Genomic DNA, 27,844 nt, shown 5'->3' with positions numbered 1-27,844 from the left:
CATTCTCTGCCAGATAGCCTGGCACCACAGTTAAGTTCCAGGCTTTGGAGTCAGACTGCCTGGGGGCAGACCCAAGCAATGGTGTTTACTGGCTGTGTAACCTTCTTAACCTCGATAGTAAGTCCCAGCCTCGGTAGTACCACACACACACATACACACCACAGAGCCAACTAGCGATGCTAGCCCAGTGACTGGCACAAAGTTCACACTTGGTATGATATTTATTTATTTACTTACTTACTTATTTATTTGATGAGTGACAGGATGGATGGAGGCAGAGGTATGTACCACTGCAGGGGGCAAGACTGTGGTCACTATAAATGGAAGATCATTAAAAACTCTTGCCACGTGCTTTTGAGACATGGTTCTGTACTTTTATCTGAACAGCAATAGAGCTAATGTGTTTGGGACTGTGATGTATCACACAGAAGGAGAAGTTGCTCTGGCGAAACCTGATTCTGGCAGAGCTGGAAATAGGGCCAGCCTCCCCCGCCTTCTCTGACAACTAAAGGACATCACCCCCAGACCACTCTGTCCAGGGGAGGTATTAAACACAATACAGAGAACAGCTTCAGCATTTTACATCAAAGGACATGTTTTGTTTTGTTCTAAAAGGTGTTTTCCTGGGCCTCATTTACTTTTACTCCTAGTATTATAAATAAATAAAACAGGGGCATCACATATGTCCACACAAAGATTCATCATTCATGATACTTAACAAAGTCAGTAAAAATATGAGAGCAAAATCCTTTCTTGGTGGAGACTCACTTGGGGACAGTGAGGGCTGGACAACTATCTCTTCCCGTGCATCCAGCAATGCTTCCCGCAGCTTGTCCAGAGCAGGCGAAGCAAGTGCCTAGGCGGGCCCAGACCAGGCGAGGCTGCTAAGAGTGCCCTATTGTTCCCTACACAGTGGGGTATTCTGAGGCCCAACAGTGTTAAGAGTACCCTAGAGGGGTCCCTCACTTCTCCCCTAAAGCAACAGGATCCTTGAAGACCTCAGCATCTTCTGGCTTGAGGGACCCTGCAAAGTGCCTCAGATGAACTTCCTCTGGCTGGGCAGAGTGGCTTTCTCTTGTACTTGCATCTCTTAAAAGGGGAACCAGGGCAAAGTTCTTCCAGTTTCTTCCTGAAACTAAACGGTAAAACATCATTACGACCTTGGATGCAGCAAGCAGAAATAAACACTTATTTCTTGGCCTTACCAACTTGTTGGTCTCTTAAAGGAGACCCAGACATTTGGTGCTTCCTGAGACACATGGAGAGGTTGCTCTGGCGAACCTCTGAGAGGAAAGAGCCATTTCCTCTTCCCTTGCCTGTTTAAGGAGCCTCATCCACTCTGGAAGATCCTAAATTCTCTTCCTTCACCTCACCCTGACTTGCAGGGACCTCATGAGAGTCCATTGCTTGCCCTTCCCTGGTCTCCATTTCCCGCCGCCCCCATGGGAGGGACTGCAGCTGTCCACAGAGCAACACTGGGGCCTGTGCCGTGGTGGCGCCGCACTGGGTCAGCTGTAGGGTGATGAACAGCAGCCAGAGAATCAGGATCTGTGGACCAGGCCCCACCAGGGCATAGCGGATTGGGAACAATGCCAAAGAAACCATGGTAACATTAGGCCTTGAATGGGGCGCTCATGTGTGGGCAGGGAGCTCCTGAAGAGAATCCAGTTGTCACCACCAGAGCCACCTCCAGCTTCCCCGCCACCTAGGCAAACCAAAAACCAAGAGGGAAAGCTGTACATGTTCTCCTACTGCTGCCAGAGCCCCGGTCAGCCAAGCCCTCTGGTTGGCCACCCTGGGCCTAATCTCCGGAAAACCAGCCTCAATTTATACCTCCTACCCTCAGGCTCCTCTGCTGCTGTCTAACACTGACCGCATGTCAAAGGCATCAGGAATATGGGAGACTGGGCCCATCATGGCCACTCCAGCCAAATTCTCCAGGTCTTGGTGTTTACCCAGGCCTGCAGGCTGATGCTGGCCTGCCCCCAAACATAGTCTTATATCAAGCATCAACTGCTGAAGGAGGATCCCTTGGGAAACCCAGGCATTGAAGCAGGACTCCATGGGGACATAGGCCAGGTCTCATTGAGACACAATCTTCTGGCTGGTTCAGTGTTGGGGACACCCAGCCTCAGAGACTGCTTGGCCCAGCTCTAGCTCAAAGGCCCTGAAAGGAGGCATGGGGCTCCCAGGGCCCACTTCCCACAGTCCTGATGCCAAGACTCCCTCAAGTGCCCTCCCTGGCTTAGCCACTAACTGCTTTCTTCCCTGGCCTTTCTCTCATGCGTTCCTTCACCCCTTCCCAATCATACACACTTTGTGGGTGGGAGAGTTCCTGGTAATCTGAATTGTATGACTATTCATTACTGAAGTGTCCACTGCTACAAAGTTGTACAAAAAAGCAAAATGCTCAGGAAATATTCACTAACTAATTATAAATGTGAAATCAGGGAACCTCTAACCATCTCCTACCCCAACCCAAGTAACACAAATGTGTATATCCCTGCTACTTGGTCAATATCTTTATTAATATCACAGTGAATGTGCAATGTTATAAACAGCCAACAATGTCATGCAAACACAATGCAAATCAATTGCAAAGTAAAACAGCAAATCTTTAAAAGACGTGAGGTTTCATGAAATCAATAAGATTGATATTGGAAAACTGCTCAAATTACAGGCAAAATCATCTTTGAATGGCTCTGTGGCAAAGTTAGACCAGTAACAATTGAAGAGATAATCAATAAGTATTATGACATGACACAGGAAGTGCTTCTAATGAAACTCGTGGGAAAATTACAGGATTGCAGGAGGCTCCTGATAAAATAGATATCTACTTCCAGCCCTGATGGAGTATGTAGTACTGGGCTAGCTACGTAAACAACCATAAAACAGGACAAAATGTTTGCAGTAAATGTTTCCAGGCATAGGACACAGATCGAAAACTGCAATTGCTGAGAAAAGTGAAATTCACAAAGTAAGCCCCATGATTGCCCTGATGCTTTGCATAGGGACAGTTTCTCTGACTGTGGTGCAGTGAGCTGGAGTCCAAGCAGAGCATGGCAGTACCTCAGAACTAAGGAAGAAGAGATCGGGGTTTTGGGCAGCTCAAGCACAAGAATCTATGAGAAAGGGCTCAGAAAAAGAGGAAGAAGAGAGCTGTGGGGGTGGAGGTCTAGAAGTCTCTGGGCTGAGGGCTGGACAGTACTTGTACAATGTGAGACTGCATAAGGCTGACCAGACAGTGGCCACTATAGGGTTGAAAGTGGGATAGAAACACTAGAAGCTGAGCAGCGCTGAGTGGAGAGACCTCCTTAACACCTTTTTTCTACTCTGAGGATCAAGTTAAAATACCAGAAATGCCCTACTTACTCTACATGTCCTAGAGTAAGATCTAAGCAAGATCCACCCTAACAAAGCCTAAAACCAAGCCCTGACAAGATCCTCAGTGGAAACAATTTGGAGGTTGTGTCCCACATGTTTGATGGAATTGGCAAATACCCTTGGCATTTCACAGATCTACCATAATAAAGTTTAAAACTAAGCCTACACAAGTTCAGGGTGATTCATCAATAATTGAACTGCCAACTAAAACAAAAACTCAATCCAGGGTCTCTACAACATATTATCCACAATGCCCAGTATACAATTAAAAGTTACTAGACATGCAAAGAAACAGGGAAATGTGACTCACAATAAGAGGGGAGAAAAAGGAGTCAATAGAAACTGTCCCCAAGATGGCCCAGATGTTGGATTTAGTGGGCAGAGAATTTAAATCAACTATTATTAATATGTTCAAAAAAACCAAAGGAAAATAGGATCTTGATGAGAGAACAGCTAGAAAATCTCAGGAAAGAAAGGAAAACTGTAAATAAGTAAATAAATTAAATAAATAAATAAATAACCAAATAGAAATTCGAAAACCAAATAGCATAATACTTGAAATGTAATAGTCACTGGATGAGCTAAATGGTAATTTGGAGGATAGGATCAGTGAACTTGAAGACAGAACAATAAAATTATCAAATTTGAGAAACAGAAAAAAAATCAAGGAAAAGTAAAGCCTCAGAAACCTGTGGGACAATTTCAAATGATCTAAAATACATGTAGGTGCACCTGGGTGGCTCAGTCAGTTGAGCATCTGGCTCTTGATTTGAGCTCAGGTCATGATCTTGGAGTCCTGGGATCAAGCCCTGTGTCAGGCTCTGCATTCAGCAGGGAGTCTGCTTGAGATTCTCTCTCCCTCTCCCTTTGTCCCTCCACCTGCTCTCTCTCCCTCTCTGTCTCTCTCTCTCAAATAAATAAATAAAGCTTAAATAAAATAAATTAAATAAAATACATGTATTCGGAGTCCCCCCAAAAGAAGTTAGGGACAATGGAGCAAAATATATATAGTTTCCCAATTTGATGAAACACTGATGTATAGATCCAAGAACCTCAGGCAAACCCTAAACAGGATAAACCAAAAAAATCAAACCTAAGCACATTTTACTCAAACTGCTGAAAACCAAAGATGAAGAGAATACTTTGAAAGCAGTCAAAAAGAAAAAAACAATTTACATACAGGAATGCAAATAATGAGTAACTTTTCATCAAAAACAGTGGAGGCCAGAAGATAGTGGAGAAAAAGCTAGTGATGGAAATTTTTTTTAAAAAGAGGAAAAAAAAATCTGTTAACCCAGAATTCTTTATTCAGTGAAAACATCCTTCAAACATGAGAATGAAATTCACATTTTCAAGTAAACAAAAGCTGATAGCAAACTAACTAACCGTGACAGAAATTAGACAAGTGGTGACCTGGGATGGGGAGAATGGAACTGATTACAAAAAAGGTACTTCCTGGCCTGATGGAAATGTTCTATATCTTGAGTGGGGTGGTGGTTGCCTGAGTATACATTCGCCAAAACTTACCAAACTATACATTGAAAATGTGTGCATTTTATTGTATGTAAATTATATCTCAATAAAGTTGATTTTAAGTTTATAAAATATTTAAAAAATGAGTTTCTCTATGAAGCCATATCAAATATGAAAAATGCAGTATCAGGCAAGTTGATCTGAAAATTGTGCCCCTTCCCCCACCCTACCAAAGAAACCCCAAACTGTCAACATCTGATTCATTCTTTGTTCAAGAATTAGTAACATCAGCAAAATGGCAAAGTAGGCAGCTCCCAAAACTTAGGCCTCCACAAAAACATCAAAAAAAGAAAAAAAAACCAGAAACTTTGGAACCAATGTTGTCACGACTCTGGGAAATAGTCTAAGGTTTATAGCAAACAAGCCAATGCTGAATCAGTTTTAAAAATCAATGTAAATGTATCATATGATCTCACTGATATGAGGAATTCTTAATCTCAGGAAACAAACTGAGGGTTGCTGGAGTGGGGGTTGGGGTGGGAGGGATGGGATGGCTGGGTGATAGACACTGGGGAGGGTATGTGCTATGGTGAGCGCTGTGAACTGTGTAAGACTGTTGAATCACAGACCTGTACCTCTGAAACAAATAATACATTATATGTTAAAAAAAAAAAAGAAGAACATAGTAAGAAGGGAAAAATGAAGGGGGGGAATCGGAGGGGGAGATGAACCACGAGAGACTATGGACTCTGAGAAACAAACTGAGGGTTCTAGAGGGGAGGGGGGTGGGAGGATGGGTAGCCTGGTGATGGGTATTAAAGAGGGCACGTTCTGCATGGAGCACAGGGTGTTATACACAAACAATGAATCATGGAACACTACATCAAAAACTAATGATGTAATGTATGGTAATTAACATAACATAATAAAATTTAAAAAAAGAGAAATCCAAGGGAGAATAAAAAATCAATGTAAAAATGGTAGGGATATGGAGGTTCCTCAAAAAGTTGAAAATAGAGCTACCATATGATCCAGCAATTGCACTACTGGGTATTTACCCCAAAGATACAAAAGTAGGGACCCGAAAGGGTACGTGCACCCCGATGTTTATAGCAGCAATGTCCACAATAGCCAAACTGTGGAAAGAGCCAAGATGTCCATCAACAGATGAATGGATAAAGAAGATGTGGTATATATATATACAATGGAATATTATGCAGCCATCAAAAGGAATAAGATCTTGCCATTTGCAACGACGTGGATGGAACTGGAGGGTATTATGCTGAGCGAAATAAGTCAAACAGAGAAAGACATGTATCATATGACCTCACCGATCTGAGGAATTCTTAATCTCAGGAAACAAACTGAGGGTTGCTGGAGTGGGGGGTGGGGTGGGAGGGATGGGGTGACTGGGTGATGGACACTGGGGAGGGTATGTGCTCTGGTAAGCGCTGTGAATTGTGCAAGACTATTGAATCTCAGATCTGTACCTCAGAAACAAATAATGCAATATATGTTAAGGAAAAAAAAAAGAAGAAGATAGCAGGAGGGGAAGAATGAAGGGGGGGAAATCGGAGGGGGAGAAGAACCATGAGAGACGATGGACTCTGAAAAACAAACTGAAGGTTCTAGAGGGGAGGGGGGTGGGAGGATGGGTTAGCCTGGTGATGGGTATTGAGGAGGGCACGTTCTGCATGGAGCACTGGGTGTTATGCACAAACAATGAATCATGGAACACTACATCTAAAACTAATGATGTAATGTATGGGGATTAACATAACAATAAAAAAATTGAAAAAATAAATAAATCAATAAAAATGGTAGGGAACTAAAACTATAGAACTCTTACAAAAAAACATAGGGGAAAATCTTCAAGACATTGGATTTGGTGATAATTTCTTACATATTACACCACAAGAATAGGCAATAAAAGAAAAGAATAGATAAATTGAGCTTCATCAAAATAAAAACTTTCATATCAAATGACAACTCACAGAATAGAAGAAAACACTGGCAGATGATATGCCTGCTAAGGATCAATACCCAAAGGTATAAAGAACTTTTATAACTCAGCAACAACAAAACAAATTTTTAAATGGGCCAATTGCTCTAATAGGCATTTCTCCAAAGAGTACCTATAATGACAAATGAGCGTATGAAAAGATATTCAAAATCTAGTCATTAGGGAAATGCAAATCAAAACCACAATGAGATACAACTTCACATCCATTACAATGGCTACAACCACCACCACCACAAAAACCCAGAAAACAGCAAGTGTTGGTGAGGATGTGGAACCCTCATGTATTGCTGGTGGGAATGTACAGAAATACAGCTGCTTTAGAAAACAGTTTGGCAGTTCCTTAAAAAGTTAAACATAGAATGATCATATGACCCAGCAGTTTCATTTCTATCCAAAAGAACTGAAGCATCCGACTCTCGATTTCAGCTCAGGTCTTGATCTCAGGGTCATGAGATTGAGCCCCTCGTTGTCGGGCTCCACGCTGGGTGTGGAGCCTGCTTAAGATTCTCTCTCTCCCTCTGCCCCTCCCCGCTTCTGCCTCTCTATAAATTAATTAATTAATTAATAATAAAAAACTGAAGGCAGTGAGTCAAACAGAATTGTGTAGATCAATGTTCGTAGCATTATTCACAACAGCCAAAAAGTTGGACACAATCCTGGCGTTGATTGAACAGGTGAATAGTAAATAAAACATGGTATATACCTACACTGGAATATCACTGAGCCAGACACAAAATGTGAGTTCCACTTATACTGAGGTATCTACCCTAGGCAAAACCACAGAGACAGAAGGTAGAATAGAGGTTACCAGGGGCTGGCGGGAGGGAGAAATAGGAGTAATTGTTCAATAGGTACAGTTTCTGTTTGAAATAATGAAAATGTTTTGGAAATAGATAGTGGTGAAGGTTGCACAACACTGTGGATGCAATTAACACCAATGAATGGTACACTTAAAAAATGATTAAAATGGCAACTTTTGTATTATACATATTTTACCACAATTTTCTAAAAGCTAAAAACAAAGAATTAGTACAGAATTGAATTATAACTCAAAATCTGTTCAATACAAACGAGGTTTGCTTCATTTTTAAGTAAATGTTCTCAATTAGACCTTTAATTTAACACGTACTATTAAATGTTTACCATGAACTGTTAAAGGACTTTTTTTTTCTGGTGGTGATTTTCTGCAGAGCATTTCTGCTCAAGGTATATCTACCCTCTACTCTCCCCATGCTTCCTCCGCCTGCCTGGATGTGTTCCTGCAAGGGGAGTTTTTGCCTGCACCTGCTTGTGCCCGGAGGCCTCACAGAGCGGAATGTGACACTGGGTATGAGCAACGGGAGGAGAAGACAGGGCAGCCCACAACAAGGCCAGCTGTCCCAGATGGCTGTACACGGGACAAAGGGCTTCCGCTGGGGCACCTGAGGACAGGTGCCTGGGCCAGGGTGCTGGCAGAGCTGGTGAGCGTGGGCATGTGTCACAGTCGGCTGTGCAGGAAGGTGTGAGAGTACACAGAGTGCCTGCGACTGAGTGTGTGCAGGCGCCTGACCCTTGGGGCTGTCCCAGCATCCAGGCTGGGGGGTGAAGAGGGCCTGCAAGGAGCAAGGACCCCCCAGGGCTTCACCCGCCCAACATCAGGCCACCTCCATGCCACAGCACCCTTCCCTCACACCTCACCTCTGCCTGACCGCAGGGAGAAGCTCAGGGTGCGCTTGATGCCCTCACAGTTGCCTGGGTCTTCATTGATGATACCTACATTGGTGTTCCAGGTGGTCCAGTTGACCTCATCCACCCTGCAGGGCAAGGAGACAAGGGAGCTAGGAGCTGAGGGCCTAAAAGCCATGCCTAGCTTCCCAGGTTGAGGGCTTAGTGCCACAGGCCAATCCCAAGAAGCCCATAGACCAGGATCGGGAGACATAGCTGGTAGGGGGAGGGCTGAGAGGGGCCTGCTTTTTGGACACCACCCCCAAAGCTGTGTTCTCGGACCACATCATGAAGCCCAGGGACTTTAAATGCTGGATTCCTGGTTCTGACCCTGATCACTGGATGACCCCTTTTGGACACCTCACTTTCCAGTAGGTCTCCTATGCCCACAGTAAGTCCCTGATGCCCACAGCTGAGCCTTGGGGTAGCCCTTGTACCTACCTACAGCTGGCCTTGGGAGAGTCCCCTATGTTCATGACTGGTCCCACGAAGCCCTGAGCCAGGTTTCTCTATCCACAGCTGGCTCTAGGTGAGTGCCCTATGCCCACAAAGCCCCAGAATGGCCTCTGTACCCATAGCTGGCTCGGGGTAGATCCCTGATATCTATAAGTAAGCCCCTGAGCTCCCTAAGTTTGATTTCTTGCCTGGGCATTACCTGAAACACCACCTGTAGTCATCCTTGCCGTCAGGTGTGTACCCCACTTGCAACAGCTTGCCTGAGCGGAAGGCCTTCCTCATACACTTAAGGAAGCTCTTCTCCGTGTCCAGGATGGTGATAGCTCTCTGTGAGAAGACACAGAGAGCAGAGGGGCAGAGGGCTCATCCCGGGGCTTCCCTTGGCTGCCAGTGGGGCTTCCAAGATCAGCCTCTCCAGAGTTTCTCCCAGCCCCCGTGCCCCTAAGCTAAACCCCAGGGCCTTCTATATCAGGCTTGTTTCTGTAGCCTGGCAGGTGCACAGTCCAAGCTCAGCCTATCCAGCCCAGACCTGCCCAGGCACTGCTGGTGCCTGCCAGCTCGGGTCGGGGCAGGGCCTCCCATGAGTGATGTGGAGTGTCCAGCCCCGGACTCTTCCCCGAAGTGCTCACAAAGGGGCAGATAGTGTAGTAGCTAAGAGCAGGGCCACAAGATGGGACCGCTTGGCTTGAATACTGACTGTGCTACTTACCACAGATAGTCCCCAACTTACGATGGTTCAACTTAATGATTTTCAACTTTACGATGGTGTGAAAGCAATACGCATTCAGCAGAAACCATACTTCAAGTTTTGAGTGTGGATCTTTTCCCGGGCTAGCAAAATACGGTACAATCCTCTCTCGTGATGCTGGGCATTCCCAGTCAGCCATGCGATCACAACGGTCAACAACCAGTACACTTACAACCACTCTGTACCCATACAACCATTCTGTTTCTCACTTTTATTATAGTATTCAATAAATTTCATAAGATGTCCGACACTTTATTATAAAATAGGCTTTGTGTTAGATGATTTTGCCTAACTGTAGGCTAATGTTAAGTGTTCTAAGCACATTTAAGGTAGTCCAGGCTAAGCTGTGATGTTCAGTAGGATGGGTGTATTAAACGCATTTTTAAATTATGGTGGTTTATCGGAATGTAACCCCATTGTAGGTTGCGGAAGATCTGTAGTTACCTTGGACACAGATACCTAACTTCTCTAGGCCTCAGTGCCTTTATCCAAAAGTGGGAACAGTAATGGTAGCCACTTGATAGCATTGTTGTGAGAATTAAATGAGAGGATGTAAAACACTTAGAACAATACATGGTATATAGAGTCAATGCTACTTAATAAGAATGACACTTTTATTATTAGGTGGGAGGGTAGATGTGGACCAGGGGCCTCAAAAATGCAGCTGTTAGGGCTCACCCCATTCTAGCTGCTGCCCCCAAGTCTGGTGTCTGGTGCCCACCCTAGACCAAGCTCCTGTGAGGTGGGCACCCCATGGGGCTGAGCCTTCCATCTCCTGACCCTGGGGACTGCCCAGCCACAGTAAGCACATGCTGTGAACACCAGTTGGGGATGCTTGGGAGGGAAACCCTGAAGGAGGGCCCAGAAGGGAGCCGACTGGGGGAGAGATGCTGCTGCTTGATCCCCCAGGGCTGCCTGGGCTCTCTGCCCTTCCTCAAACCCTGCAGGAGCTCACACACCTAGCTGTGTTAAGCAGCAAACAGAGCTGCAGACAGCCTCCTGCTGCGCACACCCCACCCACTGACCCACCTGTAGCTTCCAGATGTTCTTGCTCTCCTGCGCGATCTTGTTGACAGTCTCACCCATAAGGGCAATGAGCATGTTGAGCAGAAGGATATAGGTGAGAATCACATAGGCCAGCAACAAGATGATGAAGACAGCCTTGAAGTCATAGTTCTCGGTGAACTCCAGGTCGCCCATACCAATGGTGAACTTGAACAGCTCCAGACACGTGGAGTACAGGCTGTTGTAGGAGCTGTCGGGTGGCCGGCAGCCAGGCCCTCGCCACCTGTGCGATGTGGACTCAGCCGGCACAGAGTTATTCTTCCCATCCTCAATCAGTGTCACCACCGCTACAGGGCATGGAGAGGGACAGGTGCAGCTGGATGGAAGCCAAGACAGATCCACCAACAGACATACCCCATATCTCAGGATGGGTCTGCAGCAGGAATGCTGCTTGGCCATGGGACACTTTTTTGTGAATTTAAAAACAGAAAAACAACCCTCTTCTTCAGAACTATCAGCAAACTGTTGTAGTATAGTTGATCCTTGAACAACATGTGTTTGAACTGCATGAGTCTACTTATACACAGAATTTTTTCAATAAACACAGTATAGTACTGTAAATGTATTTTCTGTATGATTTTATTAATAACATTTTCTTTTCTCTAACTTACTTTATTATAAGAATACAGTATATAATATATAATATACAAAATATGTGTTAATTAACGGTTTATGTTATTGGTAAGGCTTCTGATCAGCAGTGGGCTATTATTAAGTTTTGAGGGCGTCAAAAGTTATTTACAGATTTTTGACTGTGCAGGGAATTGGTGTTCCTAATCCCCATGTTGTTCAAGGGCCAACTGTATACTGTTCTGTTACAATAAGAACTTTATCATCCTCCGCTAGGAGAAAACTGTTAAAATAAATATGCAAATCTATATATACAATGTGAATACAGTCACCTTTGTGCAGCACACAACCTGCCTAACTTTACATATCAGTTCTGAATCCATACCCAGCTTCTCAATCACCCCCTGTCTGCCTGTACCCCTTAGAGGGTGACCCAGAGCCAGCTCATTCCAGAATGATAGGGACTAAGCAGCTCAGAGCAGAAGAGTCTCTTGCTGCTTGCTACACCTTTCTTTGGGAAATATAATCTGGAGCCTGAGAGCTTCTCTAACAGTTGTGCCCCACGGTTACTGTGTATCCGGTATCCATTAACCCACTTCCTGTGGGGACCGAAGACCAGGTGCCAGAGCCCACACCCATCCCTGTCAGTCAAAGCTCCTAGTCAAAGCTGTCCATAACTCTGAGACAGAGATTCCAAAACAGGCCGTGGGGTGGGGACAGGGGAGGGTGTGCATATGAACCACGTAACTGCAGGACTCAGATGAGGATCAAAGCAGAACCAGGTGTCCGGAAATGCTGTGCGTGTGTCAGAAGGGCACAGGAACCAGCTTGGAGAGGCCCCAAGTAAATATGATTACTCAGACAATCTCAGCGTCAAGATAGGTGGTAATAGTAAAGATTATGACCCATTTAACAAAGTGAGAATCCACGAAAAAGAAACAAAACCAGAAAAGAATCTGTGAGGCCATGCTGATGTAAATAATAAATGAATGTAGGAGAATGGAAAGCTCCTCCCTACAATAGAATACCAGCTAATAAATGTCGAAGGGATGACGGAGTTAGAAAATTGTCGTCTGGCAACTATTAGGATTAAGTGATTCAAGTGAGAATCATCAGTGGATGTTAAAACTACCAGTTGAAAGTTTGATGAGAAATAGGATATCTACCTAGTCTCAAAGCATCTCCTCACAAATTACTTATTGATTCCAAAGGGAAAGGTAATTACTTGACAGTAATCTAGCAGACCCGTCAAAACCAAGTAATTAAAGCTAACATCACCAGAAATGGACTAAACAAACATTGTGGGACTCCTGATACAATGCACTGAGGAAGACACACATTACTTCCTTGACATTCTGATAAAAAAATGCATACCTGAATCTAACTGTGAGGAAACATCAGACAAACTCAAATTGAGAGACATTGTAAAAACTAGCCTTTACTCATTAAAAATGTTAAGGTCACAAAAAATAAGGAAAAACTGAGGAACCACTCCAGATTAAAGAAACCAAAGAGACATGACAACTGAATGTAATTCCTGATCTGGGATTTTCATTTCTCTAAAGGACGTTATTAGGACAATTGGTGAAATCTGAATAAGTTTGGTAGATTAGCTAATAGTACTGTATTGATGTTTATTTCCCTATTTTGATCATTATACATTGTTTATGTAAGAAAATATTCTTGTTTTTAGGAAATGCAGGCTTTATCCAGTGGTAAAGGGCTGATCATGTCTGCAGCTTACTTTTTTTCTTTTTAAGTATGGTGGTGGTGGTGGTGTGCATGTGCTCGTGTGTGTGTGTGTGTGTGTGTGTGTGTGTGTGTGTGTGTGTACCAGGGAGAGAATGTGATTTTAAAATGTGGTAAAATTTGGGATAAGAAGTAAAGAAGTTATTTGCATTATTTACAAGTTTTCTGAAAGTCTGAAATAATGTCAAAATTAAAATTTAAAAAGGGGCACCTGGGTGGCTCAGTTAAGTGTCAATTCCTGATTATAGCTCAAGTCATGATCACAGGGTTGTGAGTCAGGCTCTGCGCTAGGCATGGAGCCTGCTCAAGAGTCTCTCTCCCCCTCTCCCTCTGCCCCTCTCCCTCTCTCTCAATTAATTAATTAATTAATTAAAAATAAAAAGTTGAAAAAAATAAGCCAAAATGCAGCTATACTTTAGGCAAGCAGCACTTCATACCTCTAAAATTGCTTACAATGTTTTATGAATTACATTTCCAGGTTCTCCTGCTCATTTCTCTGTGTTCTTTATTTTCCAGCTCTGTCACCTGCAGATACACACCCCAGCGGGCCTCTCCCCACCCAGCCCCTGCAGAGTCCTCAGGAAGCTGAGGTGAGCAGGATCTCTGCCCACCACCAGCCCTGAGCAAGCCCATTACCTGTGGAAAACCCGAACAAGAAAACAAGGTAGACAAACATGAAGCGACACAGGTCTCTCAGGATCATCTGCAAGAGAGAGCAGGCTTGTCAGAACCGAGTCCAGTCCCAGACAAGGCCAAGGGAAGGGTCAGGACTATGTCAGCCTGGGGGTTAATCTTGAGCCCAAGTAGAACTGGAGAACATGCAGGAGGGTTTGGTTTGGTGGTTTTCAGTTCTGGGGTCATACGGACGTCACCCACAACTCCCCCCTCCTTGGCCTTTGTTCTGGTGGGAGATGGGGGCCTGGTATGTAAAGGGGTCAAGTTTCAGCGGAGCCCCCAAACCTGGGTCAGGGCCAGATAGCCTGATTCTTGAGGAATTAGCTGGGAAAGTGGGTCCTGAACTAAACCAACACCTCCCCAGACATTACAGAGGATGGACAGTTTGTAGACCATGTCCCACACACCCATGGTATAGACGGGCTCTGTGGAGAAACTGCTTGGACACTGGCACCCACCTTCTCAATCATAACAGCATAGATGCCCATCTGCTGGAAGCCGCGGGTGTAGTAGAGCATGTTGGTCCAGCCCATGGCCAGGGAGAACACCATGGAGGCCACGTACTCCTTGTGGTGGGAGAAGTACAGCACCACGGTCCCCAGCATGAACAGTGACTGCACAAAACTGAAGGTGGAGGGATAGGAAGCTCTGTCTGTGAGCACCCAGAAGACCTGGCACCCCTCAGAAGCACAGACCACAGGCTGTGGTAGGAGCCAGGGTTGGCTGTCCTGCCTCCTTTAGCCAGTGGGAGCAACAGCAACCCCAAGAGGGCAAAAGTTGGTTAGGGGGGTGCAAAATCTTACTCTCTTTTTGTAGAAAGCACAAATATTAACGCAGTACATAGACAACTATACAGTATATTTGTGGTACTAGATTTCATGGAAGGGGCAATTAGGAAAAAAACATCTAAAAAGGCAATAATGAAAAAAGGCTGACTTTATCAGTAAGGAGGGGCAGGCCATGCTCTCCTGAAAAATCACAGTGGAGTCTGCAGGTCACACCCTCAAACTCAGAAGCAGAGCCAGGGAAGATGTCCCTCAGCAACTTGGCCTGCTGAGGGCTACCTAAGTAGGATCCATGGATAAGGTAGAGTAAATCTGATAATCCTATGTCAGAGTCTGCCCAGGGCTCCCTTCTTTACATATTCATCCCAGGTCTCCTGTTCATCACGGCCTCCTCCTGAAAGTTCCCCCAGCTACCTTTACACTATAGACCACACTGACCACCTCAACTCCCATTGGTAGGAGAGAACCCAGCAAAAAGCACTGATGTGAGTTTACTGCAAATTGATGTCAGTAGACTGGCTCATCAATTCTGCTGCAAAGGAAAACTATTCATCTGTATTTGCAGAACTTTATTCCTCTGTATTTGCAGAACCTTAGCCAAGATAAGAACTGACACCAGTTGAGATAGGTAAAGAGTTGCCTTGGGTGGCAAATGGAGCCCCCACATATGAATTTGGGAAGCAGTGGACAAATGAAAACTGACTTAGCAGATGCAACAAAACCAAATCCAAATCTGTAGGGGGGAAAGTCTCAAAAGGCTTAGGGACTGCTGGAGGAGAGATGAAGAGACCTAAAATAAGGAAGAGTGGAGGTTTTGTCTCTGAAGAAGATAAAACAGAGGATCTTTGGACCCACTTTCATCAAACAACAGTGAAAGCATTGGTATTTTACCAAAAGCAGGAGACTATATGATTTTTATATAATACAGATTACAGAAATCCCTCTTTTCCACTCAGTTCTCAGAAATCTGGCAACCAGACTTCTTCCCTCCAAGTAGAAAATTGAAAAGATACAATCGACTAACTTTGGATATTCTTCAATAAAGAGCTTACATAGACTAGTTTATAGTGAAGCTCAAAATTGATAAGCCCTATTCACGCATTAAGAGCTTCTAGGGGCACCTAGGTGGCTCAGTCAATTAAGTGTCTGCCTTCGGCTCTGGTCATGATCCTGGTGTCCTGCGATTAAGCCCCGCTTTGGGCTCCCTGTTCAGTAGGGAGCTTGCTTCTCCCTCTCCCTTACTGCTCCCCCCGCTTGTGCTTTCTCTCACTCTCTCTCCTGCTCTCTGTCAAATAAATAAATAAAATCTTTTAAAAAAATTTTAAAAAGAGCTTCCAACCAGCTTTTCAGTCCTCCACTCTTACCCATGAGCAGCCAGCAAAAATTTCCAAATATCCTCTAACATGAAAGATAGAGCAAAACAAGAAAATGGGAAACAACAACTTGGAGAAAATAAAACCTATGCAAAAAGAAAAAATTTACCAAAAACTATTTTAACAGTCTCAGAGAGACAAAAGAAGATTGCATCAATGAAACAAGAATAGAATGCTATAAATAAGGAACAAAGAATTTTTTAAAGAGTACTTAGAAATTAAAAACATGATACAAAAAATAATAAATTCAATAGAAGTGTTGGAAATTAAAGTTGACTTGAACCTCCCAGAAAGAAGAGCCAAAGATAAAGAGATAAAACCCAAGTGGGAAAAATACAAGAACTGGTTCAGACTAGGTCAGGAAGTTCAATATATATATCATAGGGTTCCAGAAGAGAAATCAAGAAATAAAAGATATAAATTTCCAGATTGAAAGAGCCCCCTAAGTGCCCAGAACATTGGATAAAAACACATCCACATCAAGACACATCATTAAGTTTAAGAACACTAGGAACAAATGGAGGGTACTACAGATTTACAAAGAGAGAAACAAAACAAGGTCTTAAAGGAGGATCCAGGATCAGAATGGTTTTGGACTTGTCATCTATAATACTGGACGCAAGGAAACAATGGAGAAATATCTTCAAATTTTTAGAAGAATTTTATACCCAACCAAGCTATCAACCAAACATGAAGGTATAGTAGAATATTATCAGACATGCCAGATTTAAAATAAATTTTACTCCCCCCTTCCCTACTATGTGTCTTCTCTCTATGGCTAAAGGATGCCTTCCCCCCAAACAAGGGAGTGAATCAGTAAAGAGGAAGACATAAGGTTCAGAAAATAAGGGATTCAAATCAGGAGAGAGGTGAAAGGGATCTCCAAGGTGCTCGTGAAGGGATAACACCTTGGATGTATACGTGGCAGCAATGAGACTCAAGAACCAGGTATGGAAAGCTGTCATCACTGTGTTCTCTACCATAAGACCATCCTTTTCACCAGATGACAATACTGAAGGATGTGCTCAAACAAAACAAGGAGGAAAATCAAAAAAGAGACAAGAAGTCTAACCCAGGAGGAAAGCAGTGAGTATCCCAAGGCTGGCAGCAAAGAGGAGTCCCAGGATGACAGCTAAGCAGCAGGCCCAGAGAGCAACCAGCTCAGTTAGAAACAGAGGACAGCACTTCAGGAGGAAATCTCTCAAGGAAAAAAAGAAAAGGAGCAGGGGATTCCGATCATATAATTTAGGTGACTGATTTTGAGAAAAATTGTACTGAGAGACTTCAAGATGTGTGGGACGAGTTAACAGTGGATACAAATAAAACTAAACAAATAAAAACAAGACAATTACTAACTTTAGGAGAAACAGGAAAAAAAGAAATATAGTATATCATGAAGCTTGACTGTGATTACTACACGTAGAGACGTAAGAACATAAATTACTCAATATCCAGGAAAACAAAAATTACTATGAACCATATTAGAAGGCTAGAGGAGTGGAAGCAGAAAGGAAGGAAGTACAAAGATGCTAAATCGTCATCTACTGGGTGAGTAAACATCAGAAGAAAGTTACGAGAATGAAAAGTGATTGTCCCTGGGAGGGAGGAATGCAAGGAATGGGAAGGGTTAAGATGAGGGACTCATATCCTGGCTATAAGCTTTTTAGTGCTCTTCAGTGTTTCCCTATGTGCATGGGTAGCTTTGAAAAATTAAAATAAAATAAATTTCTAACCTGCCTACAATGGGTATTCCTAGAAATAGAATCAAGTTTATTGGCACAATGCTATGTAGGAGAATATTGCTTCTCTTAGTAAAGCAAACCAGCATTGCACTAACTCTACAGATCCTGTTCTTTGGGGTTAAAGTGTAAGTATCTCAGAGAAAGACAAATACCATACGATTTCACTCATATGTAGAATTTAAGAAACAAAATAGATGAACATAGGGGCAGGGAAGGAAAAATAAAATAAGATGAAAATTGAGAGGGAAGCAAGCTGTAAGAGATGCTGAACTCTAGGAAACAAACTGAGGGTTGCTGGAGGGAAGGTGGGTGGGGGGAAGGGGTAATTAATTGGGTGATGGGCATTAAGGAAGGCACTTGATGTAATGAGCACTGGGTGTTATATGCAACTGATGAATCACTAAATTTGACCCCTGAAACCAATAAAAAACAAAACAAAATAAAAGTGTAAGCATCTCAAGATTATAGTAAAAGGATGGGGTTTGTGAGTCTTAGGGACAAGCTAGCTACAATTGGATGAGAATCAACTCCTTGCATTTGCCAGGAATAAAGAAAGAGGCCTCAGGAATGAGGGAAACCTGGAGATCAGAGTAAAGTCCATAGAAGAGATCCTAGGAGAAGAATCCATCCCCATCTGAAGACCCCCTCTGTATCCTGGGTCTTGCAAGGAAACTTCCTAAGGTTCCAGTTTATTTTGTGAAGGAAGGAGGTTCTCAGTGACAACCACATTGTTTTATAACTCTTGTTTTTGCTCATCTGTCTCCCCATAAAGCAGTGTACCTCCCCAAGTGGGGGGCATTTGTCAATATCTGGATACATTTTTGGCTGTCAAGACTGGGGGACATCTGGAAGGTAGAGGCCAGGGATGCTGCTAAACATTCTACAATGCACAGGACAGCCCCCACAGCAAAGAGGCATCCAGTCCAAAATGTCCACAGTGCCAAGGCTGAGAAACCCTGCCTTAAAGATTGGAAATTCCTTGAAGATAGGAATCATATCTGTTTCATCTCAGTATCCCAGTGCCAACTCAGTGAATGCCAAATGGTCGGACGAATGTATGAAAAAAATGAACAGGAGCGTTCCGACTGTAACTCAGACCCCAAGCCACACAAGCCAAGCCCGGTCATTCCCTAGCACCTGGTGCATATCTGACATAGAGAAGAGCCTCAGCATCCACTCACTCAACACACATTTACTGAGGGCCTTCCATCGTTCATTCAACACGTTTGTGAGGTCCTACTATGTTCCAGGCCCAGCACATGTAAAAGGATGGGTGAGAACGGAGGGCTCTAATCTTAGGACGGGGCCAGAAGATGCTGTGTGCTGCTGAGGCATGAGAGTCAAAAGGTCACGTACAAAAGCATCTCACTGTAGCTGTCCACAAACAAGGTCTTCATTGATGGCCGCCTCTGCAGGAAATATTGAATCTGTAGGCAAACAGAGAGAGTGAGATCCCAGGAAAGGCTACATGGTGAACACTTGCAATGTTCCCTAAAGAGCCTACAATGGAACACAGGAGTGCATCAGAGCAGAGACTCTGAAGAGGGTAGAACAGTGAGGCTAACAGGTAATGTTATGTAACTCAGTTGGGAGAGATTTTTAAAAATAGAGAGTGGAATTACAACTATAGCTAGAAATAAAGACAGGAAGGAAAAGCATCAAAATATTATTAATTGCTGTGTTTGAATGATGAGATGGAGAGATTTTTTTCTCCTTCTTAATATGTGCATTTTTTCCTAGTTTTCTCTAAGAACTGTGCATTAGAGTAAAAATTTAATCAGCCTCCACTGACCTAAATCCCCAGACTAGGCGGGGCTCTCCACTCCCTGAAATCATTCTGACTGATGCCCACAGTGAGTGCTGGTGGCTAGGAGATCCTCTCCCGGACACGCACACACTCCACTCCCTCCCACTGGTTAATCCTGCTTGCCGAGAGTGCTTTTTGCCCACTACAACTTGCTACTGTGGCTTTGTATTTTATTATAATGTAAAATACGAGTGCAAAATAAAGATAGTTGCTTCTGTGAAGACAGAGTCCAATGATTTGGAAAGACTCCTTAATGGTGAGTCACTAAGAAAAATTGGGTGTAGCTTAGATCAAAAAGATTAAGGGGAAAAAATCTCAATAATCTCCAATTATTTGTAACAACGTAACCTGTAACAGTGGTCCCAATTTCAAAGAAAAGACTGTTCGTATGTTAGAAAAATTGCCAAGGAATATGCATGTATTTTCAGGTAAAATAAAATGATACCAGTATATGTGTAAATTTCTTTCATTATTTTGAACTTTAACAGACTGTTTGGATTAATTGAACAACTACCAGTCATGATCCTGTCACTTAAGACGCTTCCATTCTACTTCTGTAATTAAATATTACAGTTGATCCTTGAACAGCATGGTTTTGAACTGTGAGGGACCACTTACATGCAGTTTTGTTGTTGTTGTTGTTGTTTTTGGTAAATACAGTACGGTACTGTAAATGTATTTTCTCTTCCTTATGATTTTCTTAATAACATTTTCTTTTCTCTAGCTTACTTTATTGTAAGAATGTAGTACACAATACATATATCATACAGAATATGTGTTAATTGACTGTTTATGTTATTGGTAAGGCTCCCAGTCAATAGTGGGCTATTAGTAGTTAAATTTGGGGGAAGTCAAAAGTTATATGCAGATTTTTGATTGTGGAGGCAGTTGGCGCACCTAACCCCTGCAGTGTTCAAGGGTCAATTGTACATTCAGTGAGGGGTCCTGACTGTCTTCAAACGTGACTACCCTGGGCCTGCAGGAACCCACTGGGCAGACCCTCAACCCCCAGTCGTGAATGCTTGGAGGGCTCTCATCTTCACCTGTGTATCTCTCCCATGAATTAAAGAGTGAGTGAGCAATGAGTGAGTCTCTTGGCTTTTTGTTTTGGTGATAATGGAAACTCACAGTGTGGGAAGGAATGCTTACCCCTCGGAAAAAAAAGTAGACTCCCCCTGATACAGAAAGAATCTCGCCAGTGACTCGGAAATAGTCCCCAACGGTGTGTTTCAGCTTATAGGGAGGCTGCAAGGTGCAGAGAAGTTAGTGACTCCATTCACTTATTTATTCACTCAACAAACATTTACCAAGCCCTGCGATTGAGAGTCAGCCCCTGCCCAAGAGGCTCACCCTCTATCAAGAGAGAGGCATAGGGGTGCCTGAGTGGCTCAGTTGTTAAGCGTCTGCCTTCGGCTCAGGTCATGGTCCCAGGGTCCTGGGATCGAGCCCTGCTCAGCAGGAGGCCTGCTTCTCCCTCTCCCACTCCCCCTGCTAGTGTTCCCTCTCTCGCTATATCTCTCTGTCAAATAAATAAATAAAATCTAAAAAAAGAGAGAGGCATAATTAAAGACCATGCATTATTGGGGACAATTGCAAGGAGGCCCCTCTGTGGGACCCGATTCCCCAAGCGGCAGCCCCTAGGTGCCAGGCAGAGCATCCTCACCGTGCTGTGCTACCTCCCAGACAGCGTCCCGGCCCGGAGCTCTGCCGAGACGGGCCTGATGGCGTAGCTGCAGATACTCCTACAGACTCAATGCCATGTGCTTCCCGCTGCTCCCACAGCCACGCTGGGCCCCTGTCAAGGCTGCCCGCGGATGGCGGGAGGCGGGACGTCCCCCACACTGTGTCATCCTTGTGTCTCCGACACTTTCCTGGGGTGGGTTTCCTTTCTGCCGGCCATCGGTGGTTTGTAAACACTGCTTCACTAGCTTGTCTTATTAGCATGTTTCTCTTTTCTCATAAAATGAAATTATTAAATGGCCCTACTAGGTGGATAGAAACCAGGTTCTACCTAACTTGGAAGTGGAATTTTAAATCAAATTTATAAGCAAGGCACCCTGGAAATAAAGGCAACAAAGTAAGTGCTTCGGTATCGAATAGAAAGGATCCAATTCAGTAACTCAAAGGAGTCAATAGCTCCTGGCAAAGGAAGAAGTCTGGTCTTAAGCTGATGTGAAGGATGGCCCAGGGCCTGGCACAGAAGATGTGCTCAAGGGGCGCCTGGCTGGCTCAGTCGGTTAAACATCTGCCTTCGGCTCGGGTCATGATCCCAGGGTCCTGGGATCGAGCCCCGTGTCGGGCTCCCTGCTCAGTGGGGAGTCTGCTTCTCCCTCTGCTGCTCCCCCTCCTTGTGCTCTCTCTGTCTCTCTCTCTCTCTCTCAAATAAATAAATAAATAAAATCTTTGAAGAAAAAAAGATGTGCTCAAAAGTAGACAACCAGGGAATGAAAAATGAGCGAGTGAGTGAACAAAAGGGGGCAGGTTAGCAGGATGGCAATGGGCCCAGGGCTCATGCTAGCCCATGACCCTGCAGACAGCCAACCCAAGGAAGAGCTGCTTCTGGAGCCCTAATTCCTCCATCTTTTCTAACCTGTTATCCCTCCTCTGCCATCAGGGACCTCGTAGACCACACACTCGGCCTCACAGAACCAGGAGGCTAAAGGAGGGACCGAGAAGGCTGGGGGAGGAGTGTTACCAGGACAGCCTGAGAGGTGGAGGGCTGAGCATGGGTACATAAGGAGCTCCAGGTGATCTTTTTCATCTCTCCAGCAAGCTGGGAAGGAGTTCAGGGCCTGGCCTGGGCCTGGGTCTTGGGGGTCTTATAAGAATGCCCATCGCTCTCCCCACTCCCCTGTCCAGAAGCTGAGGCTCAGTCCTCACCAAGCCATCCACAGGCCTGTAGTAGGCTGCCGTGGTGAAGATGATCATATACAAGCAGTAGACGAAGAAGTTGAAGTAGAAGATGCGCTTGACAAATCTGTCCCATTTGTCCTGCAGGAGTCGGTTCAGAGGTTCCACCAAAAGCATGTCGTGGCGATTCTAAGGGGAGCAGAGAGAGATGAGGCTCACTCCCCAGCCAGAAACCACAAAATCTCATATCCAAGAGTCTCTGTTAAAGTTCCAGCTTCCCTAAGATGGATGAGCCAAAATCAGGTCATCCTAACCTTTGCAGGCCATCAAGTCCAACCCCCAGCCCAAGCTTAAGCTCCCCCAGTGAGGTCTCTGTTCAGTGACTTCTTCAATAGCTTTGGGGATAGGAATCGCCTTGCTGCCTCACACAGCCTGGGGAGAAATGGTAACTGTCAGGAAGATTTATCCTCTGGAGTAAAGTTGGTCTTCTCCGCTTTCCACCAGTTGTCCCAGTTCTGTACTCAGGGACCCCAGTACTGAATTTCTGCCCAAGAGAGCCTTCAGAGACATGAAAATGGCAGCCATGGCCCCACAGCCCTCTCCTCTCTAGGTCAAACACCCCAGCCTTTTTGGAGCCATTTCGGACATGGGCCAGCCCTCTCCAAAGCCCAGCTTCAGCGAGGCAGCCCAGATGGAGGCTGGCAGGGCGGAGCAAAGCAGGCTAGACCTCTCTCTCCCCTGAACTTTGCCCCTGTAAACACAGCCTCTGTCCTGTGAGATCCTGTGGCAGCCCCTCCTCACTGACAGCCCAGACCCACCCCCTGGGTCTGCCTCGGGGGCAGGTATCACCTTAGAAAGAATGGACAGGGAAGGTGGCCTTTCAAAGCAGAGGTCGTAGGACAGACTTTTCATTAAGTGGCCCTGGAGTCCTCATTTGGAAACAAAATAATTAAGTAAGATGCCTACCTCACACCTACACAAAAATAAATTCTAGATAAATTAAGGAGCGAAACATAAAATATCTACAAAGGAGCTAAACAAAAGTATTGAAGGATATGTGTATAATCTTAAAATGGAAAAGGCCTTGCAAAGCAAGATACAAGTCACAGAAGCTATAAAGGAAAAAGACTAATTAATTTGACTCTCAAAATGAAAAACTTTTATAAGCAAATGATGCCTTACATGAAGTCAGGAGGCAAGAGACAGACTGGAAGAAAATAAAATATTTGCAACTTATGCAGTAGAGAAAGGATCAATTCATTCTATAACAAGAGCACCTACAGACCAAAAGGAATGGGGCCAACAGTCCAGTAGAAGAGATGGCTGAGGACAATGAATAGGAAATCTACCAAAGAAATATGAATGGTCAGATAACTATACGAAAAATTATCCACCTCACGTTAGTCAAGAAAATGAGAGTGAAGACATCAATAAGATAGTATTTTTGGGCCCAAGAACTTAAATTAGTTTCTGAGAAAAGATTGATGATACCCAGGTTGACAAGGACATGGGTAGATGTATACCCATTGGTGGTGGGCAAATGAATCGATGCAGTCTTTTTGGAGGATACTTGGCAGGAGCTATTAAAACGTTAAAACAGACATACTTTTTTGATTTAGCAATTCCAATTCCAGGCATCCTAGAAAAATTCCCAAACCCATGCCAAGTGGCCTGCAGCATTGTGGTAGCAAAAAACTGGAAATAACCTAAATGTCCTCCAATGGACGTTTACTCCCCATCCCTACTAGGGAACACCATGCAGCCGGAGTTTTTGAACGGAGCAGGCCCATATGTACAATATAAACTGATCTACGGACACACCAGTAAGTGAAAAAACTGCTTGTTCTACATTTTGTATAGCATGATCCCATTTATGTAAACAAAATGAAGCCACGTGTTTTTATATGGTATAAAAAGAGGGTTCTTTTTGTCTCTCTGAAATATTTATGTTTTTATGGGAAAACTAGCCTACATTATTTGTACGATGAAGGAAAACATTCAGTGGGAACAAATGGGGAGATGAGGCATCAGGGCCTAGGCCCCAGGCAGCAGGTTTCACTGATGAAAGGACAGGCAAAGCTGGATGGGGGCGGGGGCGCAGAGAGGCCAGAAGCCCGCCCTGCCCAGGCCCCACCCAGGCCCACTCACGGGGGTCTCACTGCTGCTGTAGGCGATCACCTCCAGCACCGAGTTCTTCTCACAAGTGTCGATGCAGGACAGGTCGTAGAGCGAGGAGTGCACGGGCCCGTACGCCCATTCGGTGAACTTCCTGGACAGATGCCTGCACTCAGGCTCCTGGATCTCCCTCTGGAGAATATAGGCCAAGACCTACCACAGGGATACAAGAGCCTGTGAGAGACCAGCCTGGAGCCCCGCCACGGGGGCATCCCCCCCAGGCCACCGGCTCTGCCTCAACAGTAGGTCTGCTTCCTAGGCCAGCTGGAGACCCAGCCCAGCCCCAGGAGAGCCCTCACTTCTATGCAGCAGCCTCCTGACCAACCTGCCCACTTACTCAGACCCCAGCTGTAGCCACATCAGACCCATCGTTGCCTGATCGCACTTGGCTGATCACACCCGGTCGCATCCATTTCACCCTTGGCCAACCCACCCCCACGCCCAGGCCCCAGCACCTCACTCCCACTCCGTGTCTGGCTGTTGCTGCTCAGAGGTGGAAACCGGAGAGAGCCAGGGGTGATGCCTGGCTTCTGCTCAGCATCTCACAATTCCTCTGGCTTACTCTAATAGCCCCCTACCCCCCACCCCTACAGGCTAGTATCACAGCAGCAGGGCTCTGCAGGGGGGTGACGCCAGGTGTGCAGCAAGGCAGGCAGTGCCCTCCCACAGCACCCTCGGAAGTCACGCCCCCAGCTCAGGCATGAAGCCTCCCCCGTACCCCAATTTTCCCACTCCTGGCGGCCAGAGCCAGTGGTGTCAGCCCCTTCTTGTTGGTGAGCTCCTCCAGCTTCAGTGTAGGGTGGAGCTTGGCCCCTAGGATCAGAATCTCGTTGTACATGCTCGTCACAAACTTGGTGTTGTCCGCTGTGTTGTCGGCCACCTCGACCAGCGCGTGCAGCACCGTGTTGCCCACGGAGTCCCTGGCGCTGATGTCTGCTGGCTGCCAAGAGTTCTGCAGCAGGAACTTCACAATGCCCAGCTGGTTGGTGCATGCAGCCAAGGAGAGGGGCAGCTCACCTGTGGCCAACACAGGCATATGATGGGCCCCAGGAATAGACTAGCTTGGTCCCTGGGCCACCCAGCCTCCAAATCCCTCTGTCTCCACCCCAAACCTCCCCTTAGCAATTGTCAAAAAGCCAAGTGTCTGCCATGTGGTCTCCCTACCAAAGTAGAAGCCAGGCCGCCCTTTGGTTTTCTTAAAGAAGTCCCCGTTGGCTGCAGCCTGGACGTCTGCCCCATTCTCCACCAGGAGGGTGACTAGTGCCATGTTCCGCCTCTCAATGGCAATGTGCAGGGCCGTCTGGCCTGTGGAGATGCGTGCCGTTGGCTTTGTGCTCACAGTCCTGTGCTTGGACAGGTGCAAGGGGGAAGACTTGGGCAGAAGATGCCAGATGACTCCCCCACAAAAGAGGAGAGCAGGCCGGAATGCCCAAAGGGGGCCCGGGGAGTCCCTGAGGCAGGAGTAGAGACCCCCAAGGGAACACCAGACCGGGGACTGGAGTAGTTAGAACTGCCCAACGTCAAGGAACAGTAGCAGAGAGAGTAGCCATGGCTTCCAGAGGCAAAGAACACCCAGTCCGCAGAGGGGAGGATGGGACCATCAGCACCGGGAGAAACCAAGTCCAGCAGGTGGGGGGGCGGGAGCAAGGACCCGCTGGGAGCAGGACATGCCATCAGTGGCTGGTGCCGGGAGCAAGGAGCCAAGAGGCTTGCCCAGGCACGACAACGCCTCTGGGCTCCGGGTGTGCTTGTGGACAGAGCCGTGCCAGACCCCACCCCCTCCTCACCCTTGTAGTAACTGTCCGTGTAGCTGGCGTTGACTAAGTCCTTCAGGCTGTCCGTCTGCCGGGCAATCTCCAGGAGCAGGGGGATGGTGTCATTCTGCCCATCGTGCAGGTTGAGCATGGCTTTCAGCAGACAGGTCTTCCCTGTCTCTGGGTCTGCAAGACAAAGTGAGGGTCAGAGCAGGGCACGGCGGCCTCGGCCCCTCCCAGGAATCTGGCTGTCCGGGGCCACCTTTGAACTCGCTGTCCATGAGGTGCTTCTTGCTCCTCTGCAGGAAGAGCAGCAGGCTCTGCAGCTCCTCAGAGTTATTCTGAGCGACCGCTTCAAAGATCTTCCTGCGATCATAGAGCTTGAGGCTCTTCTCAGGTGCAGCAGTGACAGAATCCTGGGACGGCTGCCTGTGGGCCGGACAACACCTTCATCGGACTATTGTGATTTGCCCTCAGCGCTTGTCAGGGAGCACAGCGAAAGCCCAGGGCAAACCAAAACGGGGGAAAACGTGGTACAAAACCCATCCCTTAGTCTAGGGGACGGTCTGGGAAACTGATGTAACAAGGAACTGTGGAGTGCATGTGCCCTCAGTCCATCCCCACCCTGTCTGTAGGCACCATCTAGAAAGTCTTCCCTGCCCCCGCTTCCTCCAATGCCCTGGCCCCTCACTTCCCTGCTTGTTCAGCAGCTGCGGCTCTGGAGGCAGTCGCCTGGAGGGGGCTGGAGGCAGGGGTTTCAAGGGTTTGGATGGCCACTGCCAAGTGAAAAATTGTCCCCACGCTGGCCCGGAGGCTAGCTAGTAGTTAGCAGGTCACCCTCCCTGACCTGCCTTGGCGGAGGCAAGAGAGCTGGTGGGCTCCTCACTAGAACTGTTCTGCACTCTAACTAAAAGCATCCCGGCTTTGAGCTTTTCAACTGAAAGTCTAAATGTTTGGGGCTGCTGAGCATTCGAGGCCCGGACACCTACAGATCAGCCGGCAGCTAAGATCAGCATATATGCCAGCATCCATGACCATGTGTCCCAAAGCTCCTATGAGTGCAGATGCTGGACCACAGGATTTCTGAAGGCCACCGGCTCCCTGGCTCTAGGACCTGCAGCCCAGAAGCTCGAGCACCACGTGATCTCCGTCGCTGGGGCCTTAGCCAGGTGAGCCCGTTCGGCTCCTGGTGAGGAGAGGGCCCAGGCTCCAGATACAGCTTACCTGGCAGAGGTGGGGCCGTCCTCCTGCTTCTGGATGATGACAACAGGGCTGACTGTGATGGCTGGGAAGGAGGCTGGCTGGCCTTCTTCATAAGAGCAATCCATCGGAGAAGCCTCCTCTGAGTCGCACTTCCCGAAAAGCCGGCTACGGCTCTTAGCCGTGGGGAAGAACTGGGGCTTGGCTGGAGCTGGCCTGGAATTACGGTCTCCATCCAGGGGGTCTGGGCAGGAGTCCTCTTGGGGTGGGTCCTCAGACTCCCCTGAATCTGAGCTCCCCCATTTCTTCAT

General features: G+C 46.1%; 1 protein-coding gene across 1 annotated transcript; it reads right to left on the bottom strand.

Annotated features, from left to right (window-relative positions):
• Nucleotides 1–202: 202 nt before the first annotated feature.
• Nucleotides 203–27,844, bottom strand: TRPV1 (transient receptor potential cation channel subfamily V member 1). The gene is made up of 15 exons (XM_036092868.2): nucleotides 27,558–27,844; nucleotides 26,596–26,762; nucleotides 26,367–26,519; nucleotides 25,744–25,884; nucleotides 25,298–25,596; nucleotides 24,553–24,732; nucleotides 22,435–22,593; nucleotides 20,704–20,799; nucleotides 19,104–19,174; nucleotides 14,306–14,471; nucleotides 13,809–13,875; nucleotides 10,818–11,140; nucleotides 9,240–9,367; nucleotides 8,558–8,673; nucleotides 203–1,135 (listed from the first exon to the last, which is right to left on the bottom strand). Exons 1-15 carry the CDS (start codon nucleotides 27,842–27,844, stop codon nucleotides 963–965), a joined length of 2,526 nt encoding a protein of 841 aa, XP_035948761.1. The 3' UTR covers nucleotides 203–962.

The sequence above is a fragment of the Halichoerus grypus genome, chromosome 2 (genome assembly GCF_964656455.1).
Source record: "Halichoerus grypus chromosome 2, mHalGry1.hap1.1, whole genome shotgun sequence".
Taxonomy (NCBI): Eukaryota; Metazoa; Chordata; class Mammalia; order Carnivora; family Phocidae; genus Halichoerus; species Halichoerus grypus.
Note: the sequence above shows the minus strand (reverse complement) of the source record. Positions and strands in the feature narration are given on the sequence as shown.

Excerpts from the sequence above, each read along its gene's own strand:
- TRPV1 (XM_036092868.2), bottom strand. The coding sequence starts at position 27,844 with ATGAAGAAATGGGGGAGCTCAGATTCAGGGGAGTCTGAGGACCCACCC. Across the intron at positions 9,368-10,817 it reads AGAACATCTGGAAGCTACAG|AGAGCTATCACCATCCTGGA; the intron begins GTGGGTCAGTGG and ends GTCTTCTCACAG. Across the intron at positions 1,136-8,557 it reads CTCCCTGCGGTCAGGCAGAG|TTTCAGGAAGAAACTGGAAG; the intron begins GTGAGGTGTGAG and ends TTTACCGTTTAG.